Below are 25,618 nucleotides of genomic sequence, written 5' to 3'. Positions count from 1 at the left end.
CAGGTGAGGCATTCATCACATAAGCTGTGAGCTTCATGTTCACGTGAAAAAAGGAAACATTTCAGAAAAAAAGAAGAAAACCCTGAACGCAGGAAGTGAAACACCTGACCCTGCAAAATAAAACAAATGAATGCGGATCTTAAGCACGTGACGTGGGTAGTTTTATTTGATGATTATTGAACTTTCAGGTGCGTTTACAGGTGATGGGACAGCTCAGAATGAGAGCGGGTTCTAGATCGAAGACACGTTCTGGACTTTATGAATGAGCACGGACCGTCGTTTCCATGGAGACGGATCAGCTGCTGCATTGCGCCTCCAGCTTAACGCCCTGCAGCTCATCTCTCGGTCCCGGTTCAGGTCGGGCTTGCATCCTCATGACTCCGTTTAGGTTCGCTCAGCCCGCTCTGATGCCCACGGGTCACTCACGGCGATGAAGCCTCCTCCTCTTCGTCCTTTGGTGTGAAAATCAGTCAGATACCGTCTGTGAACTTTGATGCTGTCCGGTACCGGTCTGCGTATGACAGACCAGCACTGAACGTAGAGTGGGTGATTCGGTTCGGTTGTGCACTGTCGAGGATGACGGACTCGAAGGAGCACGGAGGAGCGCAGCCGCAGTTCTGCGTGACGCTCCCACCGCAGCCCTGAGGAGCTGAAGCAGGTGGAGAAGATCTGGAATTTGTCAGAATATTTGGAGATGTGCGCCGAACCGGAGAGGAGGTCCATCTGATTCATCCCGCGCCCGGTTTGTGCGGTTTCCTACATTCAGTCTTTAGATTTACTCCGAATAAATTCCGTGTGCGGACTTTTGGACTGAGTGTGGTGTGAATGAAGAGTCCTCGGGGAATAAAAGAGTTAACTGGAGCTTTTTACACGCAGTCTGGCTGCGGCTTCTCTGCGCTGCACTGGATCTGCTTGGAAACGTGTGACACATCCCGGTAACGGTGTGACAGTTTGGGATGTTACGGGGGATTTTTCTGGAGGAATCGCAGTTCTGTGAGCGCCGAACCGCCGATCGTGCCGTGAGTGTGTGGACGGGTTTTGTTTGGGATCTCTGATAGCCTGCATCGTGTGCAAATGAGCGCGTTCGTGAGACTTTGTCAGACTTTTGAACGGAGTCTGGAGTGACGTTCAGCTCAAGCCGGGATCTCCTTGGAAACGGTTAGTGACAGCCCCGCAACCCCCGCCCCCTCAACAGGGATGGTCGGAGCTGATACGACTGCTCCCCCTCTAACAGCCAGATGTTACCCGGCAGGATGGCCCTGAGCCCGGCCGGCGTGCTGTGTGGCCCGCTGGAGGAGCTGCAGGAACTCGCCTTCATCGAGAGGCCGATCCGCAGGAGCCTGAAGGTGGGTGTGTGTGTGTGAGAGAGAGAGAAACGTAAAGTAATGAGGAGGAGGGTGAGTTAGTGGGAGGAAGATCAGCAGCTTCAGTGGAGGAAGCAGAAGGGAGACCCGCAGCATGACGCAGTTTGTCCGCCTGTCTGTCTGCAGAGAGACAGACAGGTCTGAGGTGCATCGAGAAAAACGGCCGATAACTGATCGATTAACCAGTAATCATGAGAAACAGAGTGAAGCTGTCTCTGATCTAATTTAAGACAGTCGCTAATCATGACTGATCAGTAACTGAAAAGATAACCGCGCTGCCTGATTCTTACACCTGTAGCTGTGTGGGCGGGGTTTCACCATGATGACATTGAGAGAGGAGGCGGAGCTTTGGTGTTCTTACGGGAGAAAGCTGATGTGATGACGACAAACACACTTGCACTGTGTGCATGTGTATGTGTTGTTATGGTTGACAGTGGTCAGTCAGACCTCAGGTGAGCCTCTCCGTGTCCTCTTATGACCTTCCTGCATGTGTGAATGCTCAGGACAGTTCCTCATTGACAGACGTGACCCGGAAGTATCTGTGTTGCGCCCATAACAAGAGCTGTTCCATTTTCCCAAACACTAAGGAAATGAGCTTCAGTGCTTCCTTTATTGCTTCCTTTAGCAGAGGAGACACTGGAGCATCCTTTAGGAAAGGGAGCAGAAAACACCAAATTTTAATTCATAGCATCTGATCGTTCATGAAAACAGTCAACATATTAAACAAAGTGAAGCAGATCATGAGAACATTCATCATAACTGCATTTTCCATTTCAGGATCAGAATACTTTAATAATCCCTGGGGAAATGATGTGCTTTCATCCATAACCCGTTGATATATTTATAGTTTTTATAGCTGTTAAACTCACAGCTGAGATCTGAACATCACACAGCTGGAATAAAACTACTTCCTGTTGAGTTGTTACTGCATGAATGCAGAACGCTGTATGAGCTCAAGATTATGATCTATACCAGGGGTGGGGAAACTCCAGGCCTCAAGGGCTGGTGTGCTGCAGGTTTTAGATGTGTCCTTGATCCAACACAGTCGATTTAAATGGCTAATAACCCCCTCAACATGTCTTGAAGTTCTCCAGAGGCCTTGTAATGAGCTAATCATTTCATTCAGGTGTGCTGGCCCAGGGTGAGATCTAAAACCTGCAGGTTCACCGGCCTTTCAGGCCTGGAGTTCCTCACCCCTGATCTATATGAACAGATCAAAGTGTGTGTAAGGTTCTGTATATTCAGTGATCATTAGTAATCATTAGTAATGTCCTTTGTTGTATTACAGGCTTTAGGAGTCATGTTTACTTCAGGTCAGGTGGGATCAGTGATGATGTAGACAAGCAAATAAATAAATACCATATACACAAGATAACTGCCAGAGGGCAGAAGCTTAAACACCTGGTGTCCTGGGTTTGTGCAGTCCTGCAAGATGTTGCGTGCCTTTTTGAGACAGCGGATGCTACAGAGGTCCTTCAGTGATTTTCTAGGCCATGTTAGCGACCCTTTTAAATCAGAATACTTTAATAATCCGTAAGGAAATTGTGTGGGTTACAGTTGATCCAAGACAATAACAGTAACAGACAGTAAATAATACTATATAATCCAAAGTTGACATAATATAAGAAATAGCTCTTATATTTACAAATAGCTCAATTATAAATATGCCTTAATGCCTTCTTGTGTGCCATGCTGCAGCTCAAGAACTACACAGAGATGCAATACATCACCGCACCCTCAAAGGCCTTCTTCACAATTTCCAAGGTGTTTGAGCTCCATTTGGAGATTGTGTCCATATCAGAATCAGAATTAATAAAGTATTCTGATTCTGATTCTGATATACATATCCAGGAACTTGAAGCTGGAAACCCTCCCCACCCACTCTATTGACGTAGATGGGCTGCAGGTTGGACTTCCCCCTCATGAAATCAATGATCAGTTCTTTGGTCTAGGGGTGTTACGGATTAAGTTGTTGTCTGCACATTACCCTAGCAGTCTTTGGACCTCATCCCTGTAATTGTAGGATGATTTATTAACAATGGGCTGTAATTTAGTAACAAAGATGCAGCCAGGTAAAAATCAACATTCTGTCAAGAGCAGCGTACATTAGTGGCTGAAAAATCAATTTTATGCTCAGGTTTCACACGAGTGTTTCTATCTTTTTAAATAAAAAGAAGAGGCTGAAGGAAAATCAGTATCAGCTCTGAGAGAGAGAGAGAATTTTATTGATCCCACAAGGGAAACTTTTGTCCTGCATCAGCATAATAAAGAGTAAAAATTGTACTGTCCACAATAAACAACAATTTGCCAACACCGTGAAAATAATACAAAATAATGTTTGGGATCTTATGCCTGACAGGTGTGTTCACCTGTCACAGAATGAAGAATTAATATACGGCTTTATAGAGAACAGTAGGACTGATTTCTTGAAGTGTTCTTTATGGCAGTGATGTTGAATCAGTTAGAGGGAGAAGGAGCTCTGCAGGTCTGGAATGATAGTGTGGTCAGTGAATAACTCAGGCAGCAGAAACCCAAAAAGGGGAGGAAGAAGGAGGACAACCATCACAGAAGGACAGGACCCTGCACAGCATGTACCACACTCAGAAGAACTACCTAATACTGAGAAATCCTACCAGTGGCAGTACCAAGCTGGACAGAATGACAGCACAGAATCACTAATGGCAGCACAGGAACAAGCTCTAAGCACAAAATTCATAGAGGCTGGGGTCTATCACACCAGGCAAGACCCCAGGTGCAGGCTGTGTAAAGATGTCCCAGAGACAATCCAGCACATAACAGCAGCGTGCAAGATGCTAGCAGGCAAGGCATACATGGGACGCCATAACCAAGTGGCTAGCATAGTATACAGAAACATCTGTTTATGGCCTGGAAGTCCCAAGGTAAAAATGGAAGACACTGCCTAGGGTGGTCGAGAACAGTGTTGGTCAAGTTACTTGAAAAAAGTAATTTAGTAACTAATTACTGATTACTTCTCCAAAAAAGTAATCCCAATAATTTACTGATTACTTATTTTCAAAAGTAATTTGTTACTTAGTTAATTTTTAAAAACACGATACACAACCTGAATACATAATAAAGCAATAGACCTTTCAGCCCAGATCTATATTTTATGCATAATCCGTCATATAAAATTGAATCAAATGGAAAGTCTCTTTTTTTTAAATTGTTTTATGAGTTTTAATCTTTTAATTTATGGACACTGCATTAAGCAAAAATTCAATTATATGCAACTGTCTTTGACTTGAAGAAATCTTTTAACATTTAAACCTATTTTCTGCATATTCCAGCATATAAAATAAAATAATGTTTTGTGTTAACACTTGCTCTTTCAAATAGATTCAAGTAAAACACAGCAAAAAATAAATAAAATCAAAGATTCAGTGGCACTAAGTTCTGTTGCTCTTAAATGCATTTTCACCCATTTAGCAGGAGCGAGGCCGGTGAAGGTTTGTCAGTGTCATGTCAGTGGGAGGATTTAGAGATTTCTCAGTGAATTTCACACTCCCATGGCGGCTTGCTAGGTGCTTGAGATTTGAAGTTTAATTCTTTGCTGTCGAAAGAAGTTTTCTTCCCACGCAGAGTGTACAGCGGACGCTAATGTTTTTGTCACTTTTTACGGACTAAAACTTAAAGTAATTTCAGTACATCCACCTTTAAACGCTGCATGGTTGTACTCTCTCCCACACTCCATATTATCCATTGTTGAACGACACACGCCTGTTGCTGCCACGTGCACCGCACGTGCTTACATCATTGTCATGAGACACTCTCACAAACAAAATCACAACAGTTTCGTAACACAGTAACGCAGCGTGCTTACAGGAAAGTAACAGTTATCTAATTACTTTTTTGCAATACTAATCCCTTACATTACTCGTTACTTGAAAAAGTAATCGGATTACAGTAACATGTTACTTGTACCGCATTACTGCCCATCTCTGGTCGAGAATGACCGAGCTAAGATCCTGACGGACTTCCAGATAGACAGACAAGTTGGTGATGGCTAACCAACCAGACATAGAAGTGGTGGACCCTCAAGCTGACAGGACGAGATGGGAACTTTAAAAAAAACCAAAAAATCAAAATTCCCCTCTCACCCCTATCCTCCAATCTCGGGTCCTCTACCAGAGGCCTGGGAGATTGAGGCTCCTGCGCAGTATCTTAGCTGTTACTAGCACTGCGCTCTTCTGGAAAGAGATCTCAAATGTTGTTCCTGGGATCTCTGGAGCCACTTGTCTAGCTTGGGAGTCACTACACCTAGTGCTCTGATTACTGCTTGGACCACTGTTACCTTCACCCTCCACATCTTCTTGAGCTCTTCTCTGAACCCTTGGTACTTCACCAGCTTCTCATGTTTGGAAAGCTGCTATTCATGTGAACAGTGATGTCACCCCACACTTCTTCCGTCCACGTTCTGTCCCCTTTGCATATGTTGCCCTCAGTGAAGAGGAACAGAAGCTACCTCTAGAAGTGAAAGTTGTAAAAAGCACTATGCAAACTGATAAAAAGAACCTCAGCTCTTCACAAGTTTCAGCTTGGCCCAGAACTTGCACACCTCCTTGGCTATCAGGTGCATTGGTACTGTATGGCCAAACTGCACTGATGGAGCTCCCCTGATGGCAGACCAAAACCTAATGAAGAAGGGCCATGGAGCCTGTGGTTACAGATCTGAAGAAGGTCTAATTGCAGTAAAATGGTTTGACAACAAATGTGTCAACCCTCTAAACAATGCCTGTGGGTTCATGCCTCTTTCATCTGTCAAAAGGTGGAGCAAAAACTCCAACGCAAAGATCACCATTGCATGCCCATCACTCATCCTTACAAATAATTAGCATATGGGAGGAACTGAGTTTTCTGATATGCTATTACACCTGTATAAGACAAGTTATAAGTTAAAAGTTACAAGTTAAGGAGATGGCATATTCTGCTGTTCGGATACATCATTGACTTGAATTCCTGGTCTACAAGAGTTCCTGTGCCCTACAGAACCAGAAACCAATGGCTCTCAAAAGGTTCCACCTGGTTGTGTCTGAACCAAGTCAACAAACCAGATTTGCACTGTTTTTGTTTTATTTTTTTGCAAAGCAAAAATGATTTTGCACAGTAGCATTCAATCAGAAATGGCCTGAATGTGAGTGTTTTGCACTTTTTTTTTAGTTGCAGATTTAAAAATATTTTTTGATAATTTTTGATATAATACTTTCCTTTGATGGAATAAAAACCAGCAATGTTTGCTGGCATGCTACTTGAAATAATCTGTATCCAATGCCCTGGATAGTTTTTGTTATTAATTTAATTATAATTTGGCACTTTATTTGATTTTTCTTCAACTGTAAATTCTACTGTACTTGTGTTTGCATGACAAATACGTAAACCATTAAGTGGCATCTCATTTAGTAGAGGTCAGTATTTTAAAAACTATAGGGTCTATTGAAAAATAAATGATTGTTGTTATTACTCACTCAAGTCAATAAGGAATACAAACAAAATATTTTTCCATTGCTTTTTATCTTGGTGCAGTAGTTAAAGGGTTAATTTCTTCTTCATCTTCGCCTGTTTTACTGGCAGTTGGCAACCCATTTAATTAGAGCAGGGAGTTGTACTGCTCTCTAGTGGAAGAGAATGTAATTGTTCTGCCTGTTACACCGATTGCTCAGAGTACCAATCAGGTGGAACCAGATAATCTTCCACGGCACACCTAATCATTTCTCACGCCACACCTATGTGCCACAGCACAGTGGTTGGGAAACACTAATCTATACAGTTATACATAAACAAGATCCCAAGATACTTGAACTCATCCCTGACCCGGAGTGGGCACTCCATTGTTTTTTCCAGCTGAGAATCATAGGGTCAGAGTTGGAGTTGCTGTTTCTCATTCTTTATGGCTTGCTCTAAGCACAGGTGGGGTTTTTTTTTGTGTTGTTTTGTTTTTTTGGTTGTAGTTACCACAGGTATTAATACCCAGGTCCTTAAAAGGCTGTGGCTATGATCTTTGACAAAGGTCTCTCAGAGGTCTGATTAGCTTTAGTCTGTGTGGCAGGCAATATCACAGACTTATCATTAACTTCTCACACCTTGTCATGTTATCATATGATGACAGCAAACATTTTAATGCAAAATGTGTACTTTACAGAGAAGTAATTTTACTGTATTAGTACTTACTGTGCTAACATGCAGTTAACGTTATTTATTATTACTACCCTGTGGGACCTTTGTAGTAATAGTTACTCTATGGCATGAATCATATTTTTTCCGATAAAAAATATTTTGCCCTACTTTATGGGAGCTTGAGCCCCCTTGTTTAGTCAAATAAATCAGACCCCCACATCTCTGCACCAGAAATTTATTGTGCATACAAGCACCTCTCAAACAGCTTCTTCCACTGGGCCATTCAGACTGTTAACAAATACTACCCCCTCCTCCCTCACATATGTATAGCCCTTAACTGACCTCTGAACTCCTAACTGTTGCTCAGACCTGATTCTGGGATCCTCTCGTACTCATAATCACTCTCACCGAGGCAGTGACCTTATGACCCTAATTGTCCAATCAAATTCTTTCCTCCCATAAACTGCTCTTGTGCTTGTTTCCTGCAAGTTTGCGCATGCTCATTATAATGCATTATTTTTTTGCTTTTACATCCTACCACTCAATGTTCTCAAAAAATGATCCCAATCCATGTCCCAACACAACTGTTTCCAATGTGCTGCAACTGCATGAAAACAAGGTGATCATTATAATGATCACCTTGTTTGGTGTTTTCCCCACTCCAAATGCCTCAAAAACTAAAACAAGTAGTCCCAAGGAACAGAATTTAGAAGAATTTAGAAGTCAGTCAGTCTAAGCTCAACCTCACGACAAACATTTTCCTGGAGTCACATTTGCATATCCACCACAGAGGTTGTCAGGAAAGACCACCAGAGACTGCAGACACAAAGATGTAATCTTACGAAGACTACGCTTCATAAGCTGAATGCAGTTTTAGAGATTTTTAATGTCATATTTACCTCTGATGGTCTCATATATGATTAGGGTCTGTGTTGGGTCAACTGTCATTAAAGCTCACCTAAGGACAGCACAATCATATCAAACAGGTGACTCTGATCAGCTGACTTTGTATTTTTGTTTTTCCCATCAGACTGCAGAAGAGATTGATCAGCTGACTGTGGATGAAGACCTAAATGACATTGAGAGAGCTGTCTACCTCCTCAGGTGAGTCTCAGCAAAGGTTTATGCGCAGGTCAACACAGCACTTCAAACTGAAACCCCACCTAGTGCCCCAGGTTTGTCAGACAGCTCCAGGTGCAGATCTGTTCATTCCTGTGGGGAAATGAAGAAACTGGAGCAGAGTTCAAGCTGAGACTGTTACCATAATCCTTTTTAACCTGCCACAGAGTTTCTTTTTCTCTAAGTTAAATAGGTTACAATGAGTTAAAGGTTAAAATAAGTTCAGCTATGTTTACAGTAAAGAACAAATACAAAAGCTTTTGTAGGTATGTGGATTTCTGGATGCCTTGGGTGGAGCTGAAAGCGTTGTCCTCCACCCGTCCTCCTTTGCTGTGATCCAGTAAACTGCGGAGCTAATTGAACAATGGAAGTAATCAGCAGTCCAATCCCAGAGGGTTTAAATTTGTTCACTGAATTCATTCATAAACAGGACTTGAGTCTACAGGACTCAGACTGGAGTCTGGCGCAGATCTGAACCCATAAACCTGCCCTGTTCAGGTCATCTTTGTTTGTTTGCTTGTTATTTCTTAAATCAACAATATTTTTTATTATTCTCAAATAAATATTAAGTAAAGTATTAAGTAAAGAAACAGAACTCCCCCCCCCCGGCCTGTCCCGTTTGGTTCTTTTGCCATCAGAATTATTGTCTAAAGGCAAAGAAAGATGCCCAATGGATTTACTTTACCAAATGGACCATCCCGGCCTTGCCGTATTGGTCTATTTGATTGAGTCCAGAACCCTTGCTTTAATTAAACGTCCAGAACGGCTGAACCGGGGAGGTGGAGAGCTGGCGGAGGGGAAACGAGCCTGAGGGCCAGGCTGGCATGGACGGTCAGGAAAAGCTGAAGATAGCTCAGGCCCCGCCAGGTGGGGGGCGCTCCCAGAGGAAGAAGCAGGGTTGTCCAGTCCAGTGGAAGGCGGGCAGCCATGGCGGGGGGCCTGATCTGGCACCATCTGATCATCCAGAAGCACATGTGCTGGTTTAAGTCTGTCAATAGAAACAGCCTCCTGCTGACCCCCAAAATCCAAAAGGAAATGCTTCCGGCCCGGTTGAATAACCCTAAAGGGGCCGTCATACAGTGGACGCAGCGGAGGCCTATGAGCGTCATGCCTGACAAAAACAAACTGGGAAGAGTCCAATGACCTCGGAACAAAGGTCGGGCAGACAATGGTGCACTGGGCCAGGAAGAGAAAACAAGTCTCTTGGGGGACGGAGAGACAGCACAGAGGGAGCGAAGCACGGGGGTGGGCTCTCGGGCAAGAATTCCCCAGGGACCCGGAGGGGCTGACCGAGGACAAGTTCAGCCGGGGAAACCCCGAGATCTTCTTTAACCGCGCAGCGCAACCCCAGTAAAACCCATGGAAGGCGGTCAACCCAGTTTCCATCTGTGAGAGAAGCACGGAACTTAAGCCTTAAGCGACCGGTGGGAACGTTCGCACATCCCGTTGGCCTGCGGGTGGTACGCAGTGGTTTGGTGGACCTTGACCCCCCAGGCCGTCAGCCATGGCAGACCAAAGCTCGGAAACAAACTGGGGGCCCCTGTCTGAGGTGATGTCGGCGGGGGGACCGAAACGCGAAACCCACATTGACAAAAATACCCTGGCCACTGCTGCTGCTGTAGTGGACGCCAGAGGCACTGCCTCGGGCCAGCGGGTTGTGCGGTCCACTACAGTCAAAAGGTGCGTGAAACCTTGTGACTGCGGCAGAGGACCAACCAGATCCACATGCACATGATCAAAACGCCTCCCTGGAACACGGAAGGATTCAAGGGGCGCCTGTGTGTGCCTATGGATCTTAGCACGTTGGCATGGGATGCACGCGGCTGCCCAGTCTTTCACCGATTTACGAAGGCCCGGCCAAGCGAACCTAGAGCTGACCAGCTTGACCGAGGCCCAGACGCCTGGATGAGAGAGGGCGTGTACGGAGTCGAAAACGCAACGACGCCACGAAAGGGGAACTACAGGCCGTGGATGGCTGGTGGAAACATCACAAAGCAGGCTAGGCCCGCCGTTCCGCACGGGTCTGTCCTCCAGTACAAGGCCCGTTTGCGCAGACCGAAGGGCAAGGACGTCCGGGTCGGCCTGTTGGTCAGCGGCCATATCCTCAAAGTCTATGCCCACATAAACGGGAGAAACCAGCACGCGGGATAGACAGTCAGCCACGCAGTTGGACTTACTTACCACGTGCTGAATGTCAGTTGTGAACTCGGAAATGGCTGCCAACTGGCGCTGCTGGCGCCCGCTCCACGGATCAGAGACCTTGGACATCGCGAATGTCAAGGGTTTATGATCGACGTACGCGGTGAAGCTCCGACCCTCGAGAAAAAAATGAAAATGCCGCGTCGCGAGGTGCAGGGCCAGCAACTCCCTGTCAAAAACGCTATATTTGCGCTCACTGTCCCTAAGCGTGCGACTAAAAAAAGCGAGCGGTTGCCAGACACCGGAGACCCGCTGTTCTAACACTGCGCCCCGATGGAAATGGGTGGGCCAGCAGGGTGGCGTTTGCCAGCGTGGTCTTGGCCCCAGAAAATGCCTGGATGCGTTCAGGGAGCCAATTAATCGGGTCCTTAGCTGTTTTACCCTTCAAGGCAGCATAGAGAGGCTGCAGCAGGTGCGCAGCTCTGGGGAGAAAGCGGTTGTAGAAATTGACCATCCCCAAGAACTCCTGCAGCGCTTTAACGGACGTGGGACGCGGAAAAGCCGAAACGGCCCGGACCTTGTCTGGCAACAGAACCACACTGTCAGCGGAAATGCGGTGGCCCAAGAAATCCAGAACCGGCAAGCTGAACTGGCACTTGGAGGGGTTGACGATTAATGTTCAACCTTGTGCTTTGTTACCGTGTTCGAGAAATTAGGAACAGTCAGTGAAGGGAACTCCAAGAGCAAACGCTGAAAAACATTCCCTGAAGTCACTAAATTAGCCCGATTCAGGGGCTCGATGGCGCGAGTGAAACAGGGTATTGAAGAAAAAGACAGGGCATCGATTAAGCGTCTGTTAGCGACATCGACCAGCAGTCCGTGGGCACAAAGAAAATCGGCGCCCAAAATAGGTACAGAGCTAGCGGCAACAACAAAGGTCTATTGGAAATCCCGACCATGAAAACAAACAGTCACGAACCTTTCCCCGAACATTGCGATGGGAGAGCCATTAGCCGCAATAAGCTGCGGTCCGCAGCCCGCTGCTAAACTGTCGGCTCCAGACGGGGGAAGGAGGCTGTTCTGGGAGCCGGAGTCGACCAGGAAACATCTCCCAGAGCGCGAGTCTTCTATGAAGAGCAGTTTTTCTTTGTCGCCAGCGGTCGCGGCCGCTACAGCGCGCTGGTGGGGCCCGCGTCCCAGGCACAAGGCAACAGGCAGCGGCGCACTCCGGCGCCAAAATGCTGATGGTAGAAACAGAGGTCCCGTCCGTGGTGTCGCTGTGCCGCGATCTTTGCCATCAGCGAAGGATCGGATACGTTGGGGCAGGTCAGCGGGGAAGTGGAAGGCGCTGCCGGCGAGGCTGAAACTAGGTCGTGATCGTGGAAAGTGCGGGTAGCCAGGAGAATACGATCCGCGTCCTCAGCCAGGGAGCGATAATCCTTTGTGCCCAGAAGCGGAGAGTTGGCGAGGCCGGCTCTCACGGCCGCCGGCAGCTGTCGGAGGAAGATGTGGGTGAAGAGGAATCCCCCGTCGACCGGTCCGAGAAAGGATAGCATGTGCTCCATCAGTTCGAGAGCCGTACCGCCACCCAGGCCTGAGAGGGAGAGGAGCTTCTCGGCTCGCTCTGCGTCGGAGAGGGCATAGCGCCGAAGAAGCAGCTCCTTAAGGGCGGCGTACTTCCCTCAGGTGGGTGGGTCCCGGAAGAGAGCCAACGCACAACGGGTGGCTAGTGGGTCGAGAGAGGCCACCACATGGTGATATTTCGTGTCGTCAGCCGAGATGCCACGAAGGGCGAACTGAGCCTCCACGTGCACGAACCACGACGGGGGATCGTGAAGCCAAAAGTCCGGCAGCTCGAGCGCCACAGCAAACGCAGCTGCAGCCGGAGGCAGAGGGCTGGCGGCTGCTGATGCATCCAGAGCGGAGTTGGTGCCACCATCGGACTGCAGCATGTTCGAGTCAGGGGTCACCAATGTGGAGGTAAACACAGACGAACACGAGAGCTCTTGATTAACACTGCTCGTTTATTACTCATCACCACACAACTGAATACTTTTCCCTCCAAAACACAGCAAAAACACTTCCTGAGAACTGGGTGTGAGTGGAGCCCTCCAGTGGTCCACCACAATTGTTTATTTTATTCTATTTTCACTTGCTACACATGGGACAGGGGAAAGAAAAGGGAGAAAGAAAGAGAGGTAGGGAAAGAAAAACGGCAGGGAAGAGGAACGGTGATAAAGGGCAAAAAAACAAAAACCAACAAAACAAACAGACAAAAAAATACATATATCAATCACCTGGATCACCTGTTGAGAAAGAAAAAAGAGAAAACAAGCAAAAAAAAGAGAGCAATATAATAAACAACATCATCGCGATAATCTGTGTATATAACAGTAAATACTAAATATTGAATATTATTGTAGGATCGACAGCGCACAATGTGCTTTTGCTCACAATAAGTCTGTGGATACAAGGTTCACCAGGAAGACACAAAGGATAATAGTTTGCTGTTTTTGGACTGCGCCGTGTGCATTGAAGAGAATAGAAACCTCAACATTGAAATTTACCTGAAGCTTACCTGAAGCCCACACTATGACTCCCACCACCGTCTGGGACACAAACTGGAAAACAAAGACAAAGTTTGAAAGAGCAGTGAAAGAAGCTATCTATGTCCACTGTGATCATTTATTATATAGTCAGGTAGACAGTGTTGTGACCACTGATCAGAGCAGTCCCGTCAAATTTTGTGTTTAAGGCTTTAGAGCATGGTGTTAGCATGGTGTCATACATTGACTCAGTAAGACATCTTCCTCCATGCGGCTAGTCAGCTTTAGCTGCTTAGTTGTTTTCCCTTTTCCCTGCTTAAAATAAAGAGCAGTAGTTTGTTGTGTTTCAGCAGTAGTAACAGCAGTAGAAGATGAAACTGAACAGTGCAAAGCAGCTACCATAGACCAGTCCACACCTTTCTGACCTGGAAACATTCTGACTACTCATTCTATCTCCCCTCTTTCCTCCCCTTTCTCTTCCCTCCGTCTCCCCTTCTATGTCAACTCTGCATCCCCGCTGTCTCCCCTCGGCTCCTCAGTGTTGGTCAGGAGGTGCAGAGGGTCAGTGTCATCAGTAACCTCCCGAGTCTCGTTCGACAGAATCCAGCTGAAACATTTCGTAGAGTGGTACCAAAAGTTCGGGTAAGTTACCTCAGTCACACTGTACTTCAAGGACATCAGAGTATGGCCACAAAATGACAGGTGCAATGTACAGGTGTGTCTTACAGGTAACCTGTCCTGTCTGTGTGACCCAGGAGGTTTTGAACGGAGCTGGAGCTGAAATCCAGCTGGCTGCAGCGGCGTCATTTTTAACCATCCTTCAAGATGACATCATACTGATCCACACCCACACTTACTCCATCCTAAAGATTGTCTTGTTGCACCTGAACCACAGAGACACAGGTAAAAACCTGAACTTCAGACGTGACAACAAGAAAAAAAGAAACCCTGGTTTGCTGGGCTCCTTTCATTGATAATAGTTTCAAATGTGTCCAGGTCCTTTCTCCCTGTAGAGATCTGTAGGTCCTGATGAGAAGGTGTGTGGTTGCGATTTTTGTGTAAGTGCTATAATTGTGGTGTTATTCTTTGATGGACTTTTCCAGTCTACGGTGTACGTATGACAGCTGGGAAAGGCTCTAACCTCATACCCCAAAGACAATATTCAATAAAAGCAACTTTTGCTTGCTCCAGATTTTAAGAATATTCCATGGCTTATAAATGATGACATCATTTTTACACTGCCAACATACAGGTATAAAACATCTGTATATCTGACATTCTGACATCAAAGTTGCCTTGTTTGTTACTGATTTTGCCATCTTCATTGACAGTGGTGAGCAACGCCTGGCTGGAAACTCTGCTATTATCTATCAACGCTCTGCCCAAAGAAACCATCAAACAAGAGGTCAGTTAATGCTGGCTAATCAGTTAATCCAAAATGCTGCAGTAAGAGTACTGACAAGGACTAAAAAGAGAGAGCATATTTCTCCTATTTTGGCTTCCCTTCATTAGCTCCCTGTTAAATTCAGAAATTAAAATCCTGCTCCTCACATACAATGTCTTAAACAATCAGGCCCCATCTTATCTTAATGACTTTATAGTACCATATTACCCCATTAGAGCACTTCGCTCTCGCACTGCAGGCTTACTTGTTGTTCATAGAATATTTAAAAATAGAATAGGAGGGAGACAGACACTATCTCTACTTTTAAGATTAGGCTTAATTGCAAAAGAATTGACTTGAACTGATTATTTACCAGATTTATATGGTCAATGAAATGCATGTCTCCACAGGTGCTGAACCCCCTACTACATCAGTCTCAGCTGTCTCACGCTCCTCAGGCTCGGCTGGCCAGCTGTCGCATTTTAGGAAAAGTTGCCTGCAAATTTGATTCCTACATGTGAGCTGCAGCATGTAGTACTCTGTAGTATTATAATACAACGAGTTCTCTCATTTGGTCTAATACTAACTCTGTTTCTGTGCATCAGCGTAAAGAAGGAGCTGCTGCCTTTGGCTCGTTCTTTATGTCAGGACCCGGAATTTGAAGTCCGAGCTTGTATGTGCCGTCAGCTGGAGAGCATTGCGAGAGCCACTGGGTAATTGCAAGCAAATATTGAATAAACAATCATTGGGTAAAACACAACACTGACCAATCAAAAGCCCTGCACCGATCAGATAAAATCTCACCACTAACCAACCACTAGCCAGACAATAACCAAGCAACCAAAAATCAAACAAAACCCAACACCTACCAAACATATGTGCTGTTTTTCTTTCAGGGTGGATGACACCAGGACAGAGCTTCTTCCTGATCTAGTGGAACTTGCTGGAGACGAGGACAGCAGTGTCCGCCTTGCTGCCTTTGACACAATCATCAACCTAATGGAGATGATGGACAGCGGTAAGTCAGATTTCATGCAGTATGCATAGGTGGCCCAGTATTTTAGTCTATTCAGTGTGTATTTGTAAACAGCTGGTTTAAAAATTCTTCTTCTCAGATGACCAACTCCACGTTGTCATTCCTTTGGTGATGGCGGTGTGTGAGGCCTCGCTGCAGGAGGATGAAGCAATTATGGCATCTTTGTCATTCCAGTTTGGGAAGCTCTGCAATGAATTGGCAGGTAGGACCAGTAGAAACAAAAGTCATTTGTTTAAATTATTTTTTGTTAACCTCCAAGGACCTGGTGTCCACATATATGGACATCACATTTTGGGTTATTTAGACCAAAATACTCAATTTTGCTCTACAAGGGCCTGATATCCACTTACGAGGACATTATACTGCTACTGTTCTATCGAAATTTTAAATGAATATCCTCATATGTGGCTCTCATTTTTCTTAGAAACAAAAATTAGGTAAAAAAAAAAAAAATCTGGTAATTCTTTGTTTTTACATTCATCAGGTCCCAATCAACCCAAATATCAAAGAGAAATTAAAAACGCATGCCGTGGAAGAGTTTGGGTCTTAGGAGGTTAAGACATATCAGGAATGTGAAAGGTTGCAAATAGCAGCAAGTCTGGGAGTTCAGTGAGCTCTACACTTCTAAAGTTACCCGGTGTGAAAGTCTTGCCCCTATAGAACACCAGCATTACAGAATATCTGAACACTGCCTGCTGAGGGACAGGAACCTGGAAGGAGTGCTTGAAAAGAGCAGTCTGTTGAGATCCACAGAAGTGATCTGAAACACTGTTTTAGATCACTTCTGTGGATCATACTGTTTGATGATCGTGTTTCAGGCTCACTGTCAGATGAGCAGAAGAGTCATTTACTGCAGACATTTAAGGAGATGTGTACCACTGGACTGCAGACTGATGGAAACCAGACTGATAGCAACAACGAATCCACACTTATCCGCTGCAACTGCTGCTACAACCTGCCGGTACACACGTGCACACAAATCCACAGACAAACACTCACAGTTCGTCAGCTCTTTAGGTGGTGGGGTCACTTCCTGTTCTCTCCATCCAGGCTATGGTGGTTTTTGCAGACACAGCTCATTTCCTATCGGAGCTGTACCCTTCTTTCTCTAGTCTTTGTAGTGACCCAGAGGTCTGTGTCCGGCGCAGCGCAGCAGCCAGTTTCCACCAGGTGAGATCCAGGCCTGATTCCAGATGGTCTATCCTCAGGGATTGGGCCTTTTGGCTGAGAAAGAAAGACATAAATGATCAAATAAAATTGCTAAATGATTGCCTCACTCTGATTGACTGCTTCCTTTCCTGCCTTGCTGTCAGGTGGTCAAGTTGCTTGGTTCAAAAGTCCAGCTGGTCCACAAAGAACTTCTGTGTCTGCTTCAGGATGATGCACTGGAGGTGAGCGGCAATGCCCACTATCACTGTTTCACCAATCAGGATTTAGGGCCAAATGCCAATAACTTTCCGTGATGTCACAGTTTAGAAAATCATACATCAGGTTTTATTTGAATAAAGTGTTATGTTGGATTTTCTCTTGAGGTGCTGGATGCTCTGATGACTCATGTAGAAGAAACTTTGGAGGCAGTTCTGTCACGAGGAGAGAACCAGACGCTGGACAACAAGGTGAGAAAATAAAAGTTTTCATTTTCACTTTAGCTTATCTCTCATTACTTCCTTTAATCAAGTTCCCAGATCTGATGGCAGGACTACTGTTAGCTGAACAGAAGATTGGACGTTCCTTACGTTGGCGGCTTCACGAGAAGCTGCTGCAACGTTATAGCTGCCTGGCAAGACTGCTACCTGGAGAGCTGCTACACCAGAGCTTCTCCCCTCGCATCTTCATTATCCTCACCACCAATGTGAGCACTGCCACATGCCACACCACGTCACAGCATGCTACATACAACATCCCATAGCATCCCACAGGTGAACCTGTGACAATAACACTGCTGTTTTGGTTGCAGAAAGTGTTGCCGGTACAGAAGGCGGCAGCTCGCACATTCTGCACATTCCTGCGCTACAACCGCAAACAGGAGCAGCGTCAGGAGATGATGGGGCGACTCATACAAGGTCAGAACATTTCTGGTTCTTCTGGCGCTTTTACTCTGATATTTGAACAGCAGAACATCAATAGGAATGCAGCTAACATGTAAATGTTGACAATCTGATAATTTCAGATCTGGCTCAGGGACGCAGCTACTGGCATCGTCTGAGGTTCCTAGATGTTTGTGAAACTGCCACAGAGATTTTCTCCAGAAAATACTTCAACAAACATTTCCTGATTCCAGCACTGGAGCTAGTCCATGACCCAGTTGCCAATGTCAGGTACATCATACTCATTCTGTCCAATGAGACATTGGCAAATCTGTCCGACATCCTACTAAACACACCTGTCTGGCTCTCAGGTACAAGCTGTGCCAGATGCTGCCCAGGTTGCGTTCTTCGCTTCGTCTGCCAGCTGACAAACAGCTGCTACAGAAACTTGACTTCTGCGTCCAGAAGCTGCTTTGCAAAGAGAAAGACAAAGATGTGGTGGCCATGATTCGCAAGGTAACGCCTACCAGAGTCCAGACTAGTCCAGATATTCAGGTCTGCAGACTTCAGATTCTGACTGTGTTGTTGATGAAGGTGATCAATGTTTCCATCGTCTTTTCCAGACAGTCTTGGAACTGGACAAACTAGACCTCTCAGAACCTGTAAGAAGTTGCTTTAACATGGAGCTGAAATGAGAATACAGGTTTACTGCTGACCTCTAACCTCCTTCATGTCTTGTGTCTGTGGACAGTTTCATAAGAGGCAGGAGAGGGACTTGTTGGACCAGAAGAAGGAGAAGGAGGAGACGCTGTTGCTGGAGATGGTGAGTCTGAGACCTGCTACTAGACTACAGCCTGAGCTGCCTTGCTTTGTTATAAAAACGTCTTTGTGTTGTCAGGAACAGCTGGAGAGGCAGCAGAATGAAGGAAAACTGAACTCTGACAAACACCCAGAGAGAAAAAGTAAGCTGGGGGGGGGGAGTCTCAGCAGAAATTTAGACCTGCAGTTCAGTCTGTAAACCATGTTTCTTTGACAGGAAGAGACAGCAAGACCAATCTATCTGCCACCAAGTCCATGTCTGTGTCCTCATCTGCAGGCGCCTCATCCTCCTATGGTGAGACGATGATGATGATGTTAATGATGGTGATGACGGTGATGATGATCTCCTCTCTGTGCAGGTAAAGAGATGAGAAAGGCAAAGCTGTCCCGGAGTCGGTCCCTCACCAGTCAGCCAACGACATCTAAACCTGTGACCTCAGACAGATCTCTGTAAGAACATCAACTTCCTCCACCCTCACCCTTAGTTACATAAACCTTCTGCAGCACAGAAAAAATGTGTGTCTCTGTATTAACAAGGCTGATACAAAGGTCAGTCTGAGTCTAGCCTGAGGTTTGAATTCTGCTATACAAAGATCTCATCTGTGACCAACTGTGAATATTATATATGTTCACTCTCACACACGAGCAGTGCAATAATTGTTTAGGCAAGCTTGACCTTCAAAATAAAATCAGCACCATTTCAACTAAATAAAATAAAAAGTAACAGATTCCACTTGCAATTACAGCTATGACATTGACAAAAAATTATATAAACATTATCCTTATGGCAAGAGATAAACAATGGATGGCACTACCTTGGCCTCCAGTAACACTGTGAGGACCTTGGAGTTATTTTTAACCAGGATATGTCCTTCAATTTACATATTAAACAAATATTTAGGACTGCTTTCTTCCATTTGTGTAATATCTCTAAAATTTGAAATATCCTGTCTCAGAGTGACGCTAAAAAACTAGTTTATGCATTTATTACTTCAAGGCTGGACTACTGTAATTCATTATCCATGAAAAACCTTCAGTTAATCCAAAATGCTGCAGCAAGAGTACTGATAGGGACTAGAAAGAGAGAGCATATTTCTCCTGTATTGGCTTCCCTTCACTGGCTTCCAGAATCAAGCTTAAAATCCTTACTTAACACATAAAAGTCTTGAATAATCATGCTCCATCTTATCTTGAAGACCCGATATCATCCATCCATCCATCCATCTTCATCCGCTTTATCCAGCATGTCCTAGGTCTGCCCCGGGGCCTCCTCCCGGTGGGACATGCCCGGAACACCTCACCCAAGAGGCGCCCAGGAGGCATCCTTGTCAAATGCCCGAACCACCTCAGCTGGCTCCTTTCAATGTGGAGCAGCAGCGGCTCTACTCTGAGCCCCTCCCGGATGGCCGAACTTCTCACCCTATCTCTAAGGGAGAGGCCAGCCACCCTTCGGAGGAAGCTCATTTCTGCCGCTTGTATCCGCAATCTCGTTCTTTCAGTCACTACCCACAGCTCGTGGCCATAGGTGAGGGTAGGGACGTAGATCGACCGGTAAATTGAGAGCTTCACTTTTACACTCAGCTCGCTCTTCACCACGATGGACGGGTGCAGCGTCCGCATCACTGCAGCCACAGCCCCAATCCATCTGTCAATCTCCGGCTCCCTTCTCCCATCACTCGCGAACAAGACCCCGAGATACTTGAACTCCTCTACTTGGGGCAGGAAGTCAGTCCACTCCACCCTTTTCCGGCTGATAACCATGGCCTCAGATTTGGAGGTGCTGATCCTCATTCCCGCTGCTTCACACTCGGCTGTGAACCGTTCCAGTGCGAGCTGGAGGCCCTCACCCGTTGAAGCCAACAGAACCACATCATCCGCAAAAATCAGAGATGAGATTCTGAGGGCACCGAAGTGAAAGCCCTCCACCACTTGGCTGCGCCTAGAAATCCTGTCCATAAGAATTATGAACAGAACCAGTGACAAAGGGCAGCCCTGGTGGAGCCCATCACCCACCGGGAACGAGTCAGACTTATTGCCGGCAATGTGAACCAAGCTCTTGCAACGGTTGTATAGGGATCGAATGGCCCATAGCAATGGGCCAGACACCCCATACTCCCGCAACACCTCCAACAGGACACCCCGAGGGACACGGTCGAATGCCTTCTCCAAGTCCACAAAACACATGTAGACTGGTTGCGCAAACTCCCATGCACCCTCAAGTATCCTTGAGAGGATAAAGAGCTGGTCCAGAGTTCCGCAACCAGGATGAAAACCGCATTGTTCTTCCTGTATCCGAGGTTGAACTAGCAGACAAACTCTCCTTTCCAGCACCCTGGCATAGACTTTCCCAGGGAGGCTGAGGAGTGTGATCCCCCTGTAGTTGAAACACACCCTCCGGTCTCCCTTCTTAAAGATGGGGACCACCACCCCGGTCTGCCAGTCCAGGGGTACCGCCCCTGATCTCCACACAACATTGTAGAGGCGTGTCAACCAGGACAGCCCTACAACGTCCAGAGCCTTCAGGAACTCGAGGCGGACCTCATCAACACCAGGGGCTCTGCCACCAAGGAGTTGTTTAACTGCCTCAGTGACCTCGCCCCCGGAAATTGGCGGGTCATTCCCCTCATCCTCAGACTCTGCTTCCTCCTCGGAAGAAGTGTCAGTGGGATTAAGTAGGTCCTCGAAGTATTCCTTCCACCGCCTGACAATTTTCTCAGTCGACGTCAGCAGCGCTCCGCCAGCACTATACACAGTGCAGGTAGAGCACCGCTTTCCCCTCCTGAGACGCCTGACGGTTTGCCAGAATCTCTTCGAGGCAGTCCGAAAGTCTTTTTCCATGGCCTCTCCGAACTCCTCCCGCACCCGAGTTTTTGCTTCAGCCACTGCCCGAGCCGCATTCCGCTTGGCCTGTCGATACCTGTCGACTGCCTCCGGAGTCCCACAGTCCATTTGGATTCAATGTCCCCAGTCTCCCTCGGAATGCTGTTGAAGCTCTTCCAGAGGTGTGCGTTGAAGATTTCGCGGACCCGATACCTTCTTATCTAAATGATATTCAACAGGTACCTTATCAGGGGTAGCAGTAGACACCATCTCAGTATCCTGTGTGTAATGTCAGGGTCCCTGCTTCATACAATCCTGATCAAACGTTTAAAACCACTTGAAAAATGGCAAAAACTCATATTACGTATGGCTGGAGCTTAACAAGGTTCCATGTAGAACTTCAACATGCAACAAGAAGAAATGGGAGTGAGACAAAACATTTTTTTGAGCATTAAATTTATTGAGAACAATGCTTAAACTGAAACAGGCTGTTTTACAGCTGATCAAAAGTTTAGGACCACATGCCTTTAAAAGGCCAAAAATGTGGATTCATTGTCATTTTTTGTCAGGAGATTTATGGAGCAGAAGAGTCAAGTGGAAAACCCAAATAAATTTCACTAGCACTGAGCTGGAGAATCCAATTGGCTGTCCATCAAGACACTGGAAGATCCTCGACCCAAATTAAGGCGTTACTGGTGCCGACTGCAGCCCCATAATCATCAGATGACATCTGAGACTGAAGGGCTTCAAAAACAAAAAATGTCTTCAAAGGCCTCGTCTCCTTGAATGCTACAGAACTGACCATTTGGACTTTGCAAGAGAGCACCAAACATGGGACATTGAAAGGTGGAAGAAAGTTTTATTCTCTGATGAGAAAAAATTTAACCTTCATGGTCCTGATGGTTGTAATATTACTGGCATGACAAGCAGATCCCACCTGTGATGTTTTCTACATGCCACAGTGGAGGGGGCGCCATAATGGTCTGGGGTGCTTTTTCCTTCAGTGGAACAATGGAGCTTCAGGAGGTGCAGGAGCGTCAAACGGCCATTGGCTATGTCCAGATGTTGCAGAGAGCATCCTTCATGACTGAGAGCACTCGTCTGTGTACTAATGATCGGTATTTTTCATCAAGACAATGCTATAGTACACAATGTCCGCAGGACAAGGTACGTCTTCCAGTAAAATAACATCACTCTTTTGAACTATCATGTGTGTTCCCCTGATCTAAATCCAATTGAGAACCTTTTGGGATGGATGGCAAGGGTAGTTAACAAAAATGGACAACAGTTCCAGACAGTAGATGCCCTTCGTGTGGCCGTCTTCACCACTTGGAGAATGGTCCCAGACACCTCATGGAAACTCTTGCATCAAGCATGCTGCAACGAATATTTGAAATGATCAGCAATAACGGTGAAGCTACTCATTACTGAGTTCATGTTTGGAATTTGATTTCTGTTTTGGGGGGTTTACGGGGTTCTTTGCAGGTGTGGTCTTAAACTTTTGATCAGCTGTAAAACAGCCTGTTTCAGTTTAGGCGTTGTTTTCAATAAATTGCATGTTCAAAGAATGTTTTGTCTCACTCCCATTTCTTCTTGTTGCATGTTAAAGCTCTACTTAGAACCTTGTTAAGATCCAACAATGCAAAATGCGATTTTATGCCATTTTTAAGTGGTCTTAAACTTTTGATTTGGACTGTATTTTCATTAATTTGGACTGTAAAGACTTATAATTCTATGGCACTGATTAATCCACAGATGAACATGTATCTTGTTAGTGTCTTTGTGTGTGTTGGAAAATTTTTAGGTTGGTTTGTATAAAATTAGCTCTTTTAATTAGAAACTTTTTTTTTAACTCTAAACAAGCTCTGAGAAAGACCTTACTCCACACTTTGCTAGCTAGCACACCCAGCTTCACATTTTCAAAACAGTAATGGTTATGTATCTTCTGTAAAGACACCAAAATCCAACCTGACTCTGATGCATCCATCGGTTTGAGAATGGGTGTGTTGGCGTCAGGTTCCAGAAGTCCATTATATTCTAGTTGATTTATCAATTGTGTGTTTCAGGAAGGTCAAAGAGCTGAGCAGTGGATCTGCATCTGGGAAGGCCTCCATGTTGACCAGTAAAGGTAGCTTACTGACACTCAGGCCTGATCAACTTCAGAGTCAGTCTCTATATGAGTGTCTTTACTGTTTTCATGTCTCTTACAGATGACTCTTTAAGGACAGCTCACTTCAGCATGGGAGCCCAGTCTGCCTCCTCCATGCCAGTCCTGATCCGTAGCAACACTACTAGTCTCCTGGACAGGGCCAGTACTCTGGACCAGAGAGACCACAGGCCTAATACACTTGACTACAGGACTGGTAACATGGATCACAGGAACAATATAATGGACCACAGAACCAGTACATTGGACCAGAGAGACCACAGGACCAGTACCTTGGATCAGCGAGACCACAGGACCAGTACTCTAGAGCAGAGAGACCACAGGACCAGTACCTTGGATCAGCGCAGTAAAACAATGGATCGGGGGTGCGGCATGAAGGAAGGCCAGTCCAGGAAGCTATCCATGTAAGTTCTTTGTTCTAGCATAAACCTGGGTCCTGTTCCACAACATGGAATTAGAAAAAGTGAGTTCAGGTGCTTTGGGACCAAACAGTTTTGAGGATAATTGAGGATAACTTTCAGAGAGCTCTGTTATTTATTTCTTCCTCCATACAGTTAATGTAAGGACAGTTAATGTAAGGGCAAATATCTACTGATGTTTAAATCTTTGCAAACATTAAACAATGGTTTAAAGTTCGGTGACTGTCCAAAGTTTTCAGTAGTCAATCTATTAGAGGACAGAAACAGCCATCTGTGGACATCACAGAATTACCATGAGATAAGAACCACATCGTAAACTGTTTGATCCACAGTTTATTTTTTATCTACACTTTATTGTCTTTTCCCATTACACTCCTGTTTAAAGTTTAAACATAAATCCTTCACCATGATCCAGAATTCAGCTCCTTTGGAGGCCCCACCTTTTATTTTCTAACCACCATGATGGCGGTTTTCTTTGCCCATACAGATGAACGCAGAGCAATAAAGTTATTGATTATTGATTGACCTTTGATCAGCTGATCTCAGGGCTACTGAGTAAGAAGTCTGATCTGGTTTCATTTTCTCATATTTTGCAGAAACAGGAAGTCGAACTCTTTCAGCGTACAATCGGGACGAGACTGAAGATGATGGCATCATCATACCTCCACCAGGCCATTAGCCAGTCAGCATTCAGAAAAGAGTTTCCATTCAGCTTCAGGACATTACCCAGATTACATCAGGACCTCATCAGAGACAGGAGAGTCTGATTCTACCTGTATCTATTGAGAACTGTGTAGACTGATGATCTCATCCTGCCACCTGATTGATTCAGTAAAAGAGTCCACCCACAAATTGTTGCTGTGTTCTTATTGGTTAAAGCAGGGGTCTCAAACTTGTGGCCCGGGGGCCACTTGCAGCTCCCTATGTTAATGTGAAGAAATATAATGCAGTTTGATCCGTGAAGTTACTTTTTTTGTTAGGGAGGATTTGTTTGTTGTTGAGTGCAATGTTAAAACAAGTTCTTTAAAAAGCCAAAAATGGACAGCAAGGCAATGTGACCAGAGTACAAACACGCTGAGGGATTGGCTGTGTTAGTTCAGTGAGAGTCAAAAACTAATGTGTACACTGCATTTTTATTCTGTTAAATATGAACAAAATGATAGCAGAAGTGCTGCCACATGTCTAGCCAGAAAGAGAGGACCAACATGTTTATTTGGTCATTCAATGAAAGGCTTCAGTCAGTTAAGAGAGAGAAAAAAAATTGTCTTGTTATACAATATTTGAATTTTTTTTAAAAACCAAACAAACACTACATATTAGGAAATATTTGTGGGTGTTTTCTTGTTTGTTTGTTTGTTTTGTACTACTTGAACATTAAAGTGGCCCTCCAATGAGACGACAGTGCCAGGAGTGGCACACAGCTCATTTAAGTTTGACACCCCTGGGTAAAAGGTTTCAGCTGCTGTCCTGTGACTTTTTTCTCTGAGCTTCTCTCATAGTGTCATTTCAATAAAAGTTCATATGATCCAAAGATCAGAAAAAAGTGAATATCAATCCCACTCCGCCTGCAGCATTAACACGTTTCCTTACTGATTATCTAACAAAGTCATACATAATCAATCATCAGTCACGGTGAACAAACCAGG

General features: G+C 45.4%; 1 protein-coding gene and 1 pseudogene across 6 annotated transcripts; one reads left to right on the top strand and one right to left on the bottom strand.

Annotated features, from left to right (window-relative positions):
- Positions 1-295: 295 nt before the first annotated feature.
- ppp4r4 (protein phosphatase 4, regulatory subunit 4) lies at positions 296-25,498 on the top strand. Of its 6 annotated transcripts, none has more exons than XM_087852595.1 (25): positions 296-1,346; positions 8,527-8,600; positions 13,840-13,942; positions 14,056-14,203; positions 14,632-14,705; positions 15,095-15,201; positions 15,290-15,397; positions 15,581-15,702; positions 15,800-15,922; positions 16,539-16,681; positions 16,771-16,890; positions 17,034-17,111; positions 17,253-17,336; positions 17,399-17,572; positions 17,678-17,783; positions 17,891-18,038; positions 18,119-18,263; positions 18,371-18,409; positions 18,499-18,570; positions 18,652-18,709; positions 18,784-18,861; positions 18,926-19,016; positions 23,453-23,514; positions 23,597-23,957; positions 24,569-25,498. In XM_087852595.1, exons 1-25 carry the CDS (start codon positions 1,239-1,241, stop codon positions 24,612-24,614), a joined length of 2,772 nt encoding a protein of 923 aa, XP_087708721.1. In that variant the 5' UTR covers positions 296-1,238; the 3' UTR covers positions 24,615-25,498. The 6 variants fall into 6 exon arrangements, with proteins under 6 accessions (XP_087708721.1, XP_087708720.1, XP_087708725.1 ...); XM_087852594.1 differs by having other exon boundaries at positions 18,646-18,709; XM_087852596.1 differs by having other exon boundaries at positions 1,244-1,346; positions 14,016-14,203; positions 18,646-18,709.
- Positions 11,306-12,712, bottom strand: LOC148098533 (uncharacterized; annotated as a pseudogene).
- Positions 25,499-25,618: the final 120 nt, after the last annotated feature.

Source organism: Neolamprologus brichardi, chromosome 15 (assembly GCF_056152115.1).
Source record: "Neolamprologus brichardi isolate AB-2024 chromosome 15, ASM5615211v1, whole genome shotgun sequence".
In the NCBI taxonomy this organism is placed as follows: Eukaryota; Metazoa; Chordata; class Actinopteri; order Cichliformes; family Cichlidae; genus Neolamprologus; species Neolamprologus brichardi.
This window is presented reverse-complemented; position numbering and strand designations above follow the sequence as displayed.

Excerpts from the sequence above, each read along its gene's own strand:
- ppp4r4 (XM_087852594.1), top strand. The coding sequence starts at position 1,239 with ATGTTACCCGGCAGGATGGCCCTGAGCCCGGCCGGCGTGCTGTGTGGC. Across the intron at positions 15,923-16,538 it reads GCTCTGCAATGAATTGGCAG|GCTCACTGTCAGATGAGCAG; the intron begins GTAGGACCAGTA and ends ATCGTGTTTCAG. Across the intron at positions 17,784-17,890 it reads GATGGGGCGACTCATACAAG|ATCTGGCTCAGGGACGCAGC; the intron begins GTCAGAACATTT and ends TGATAATTTCAG.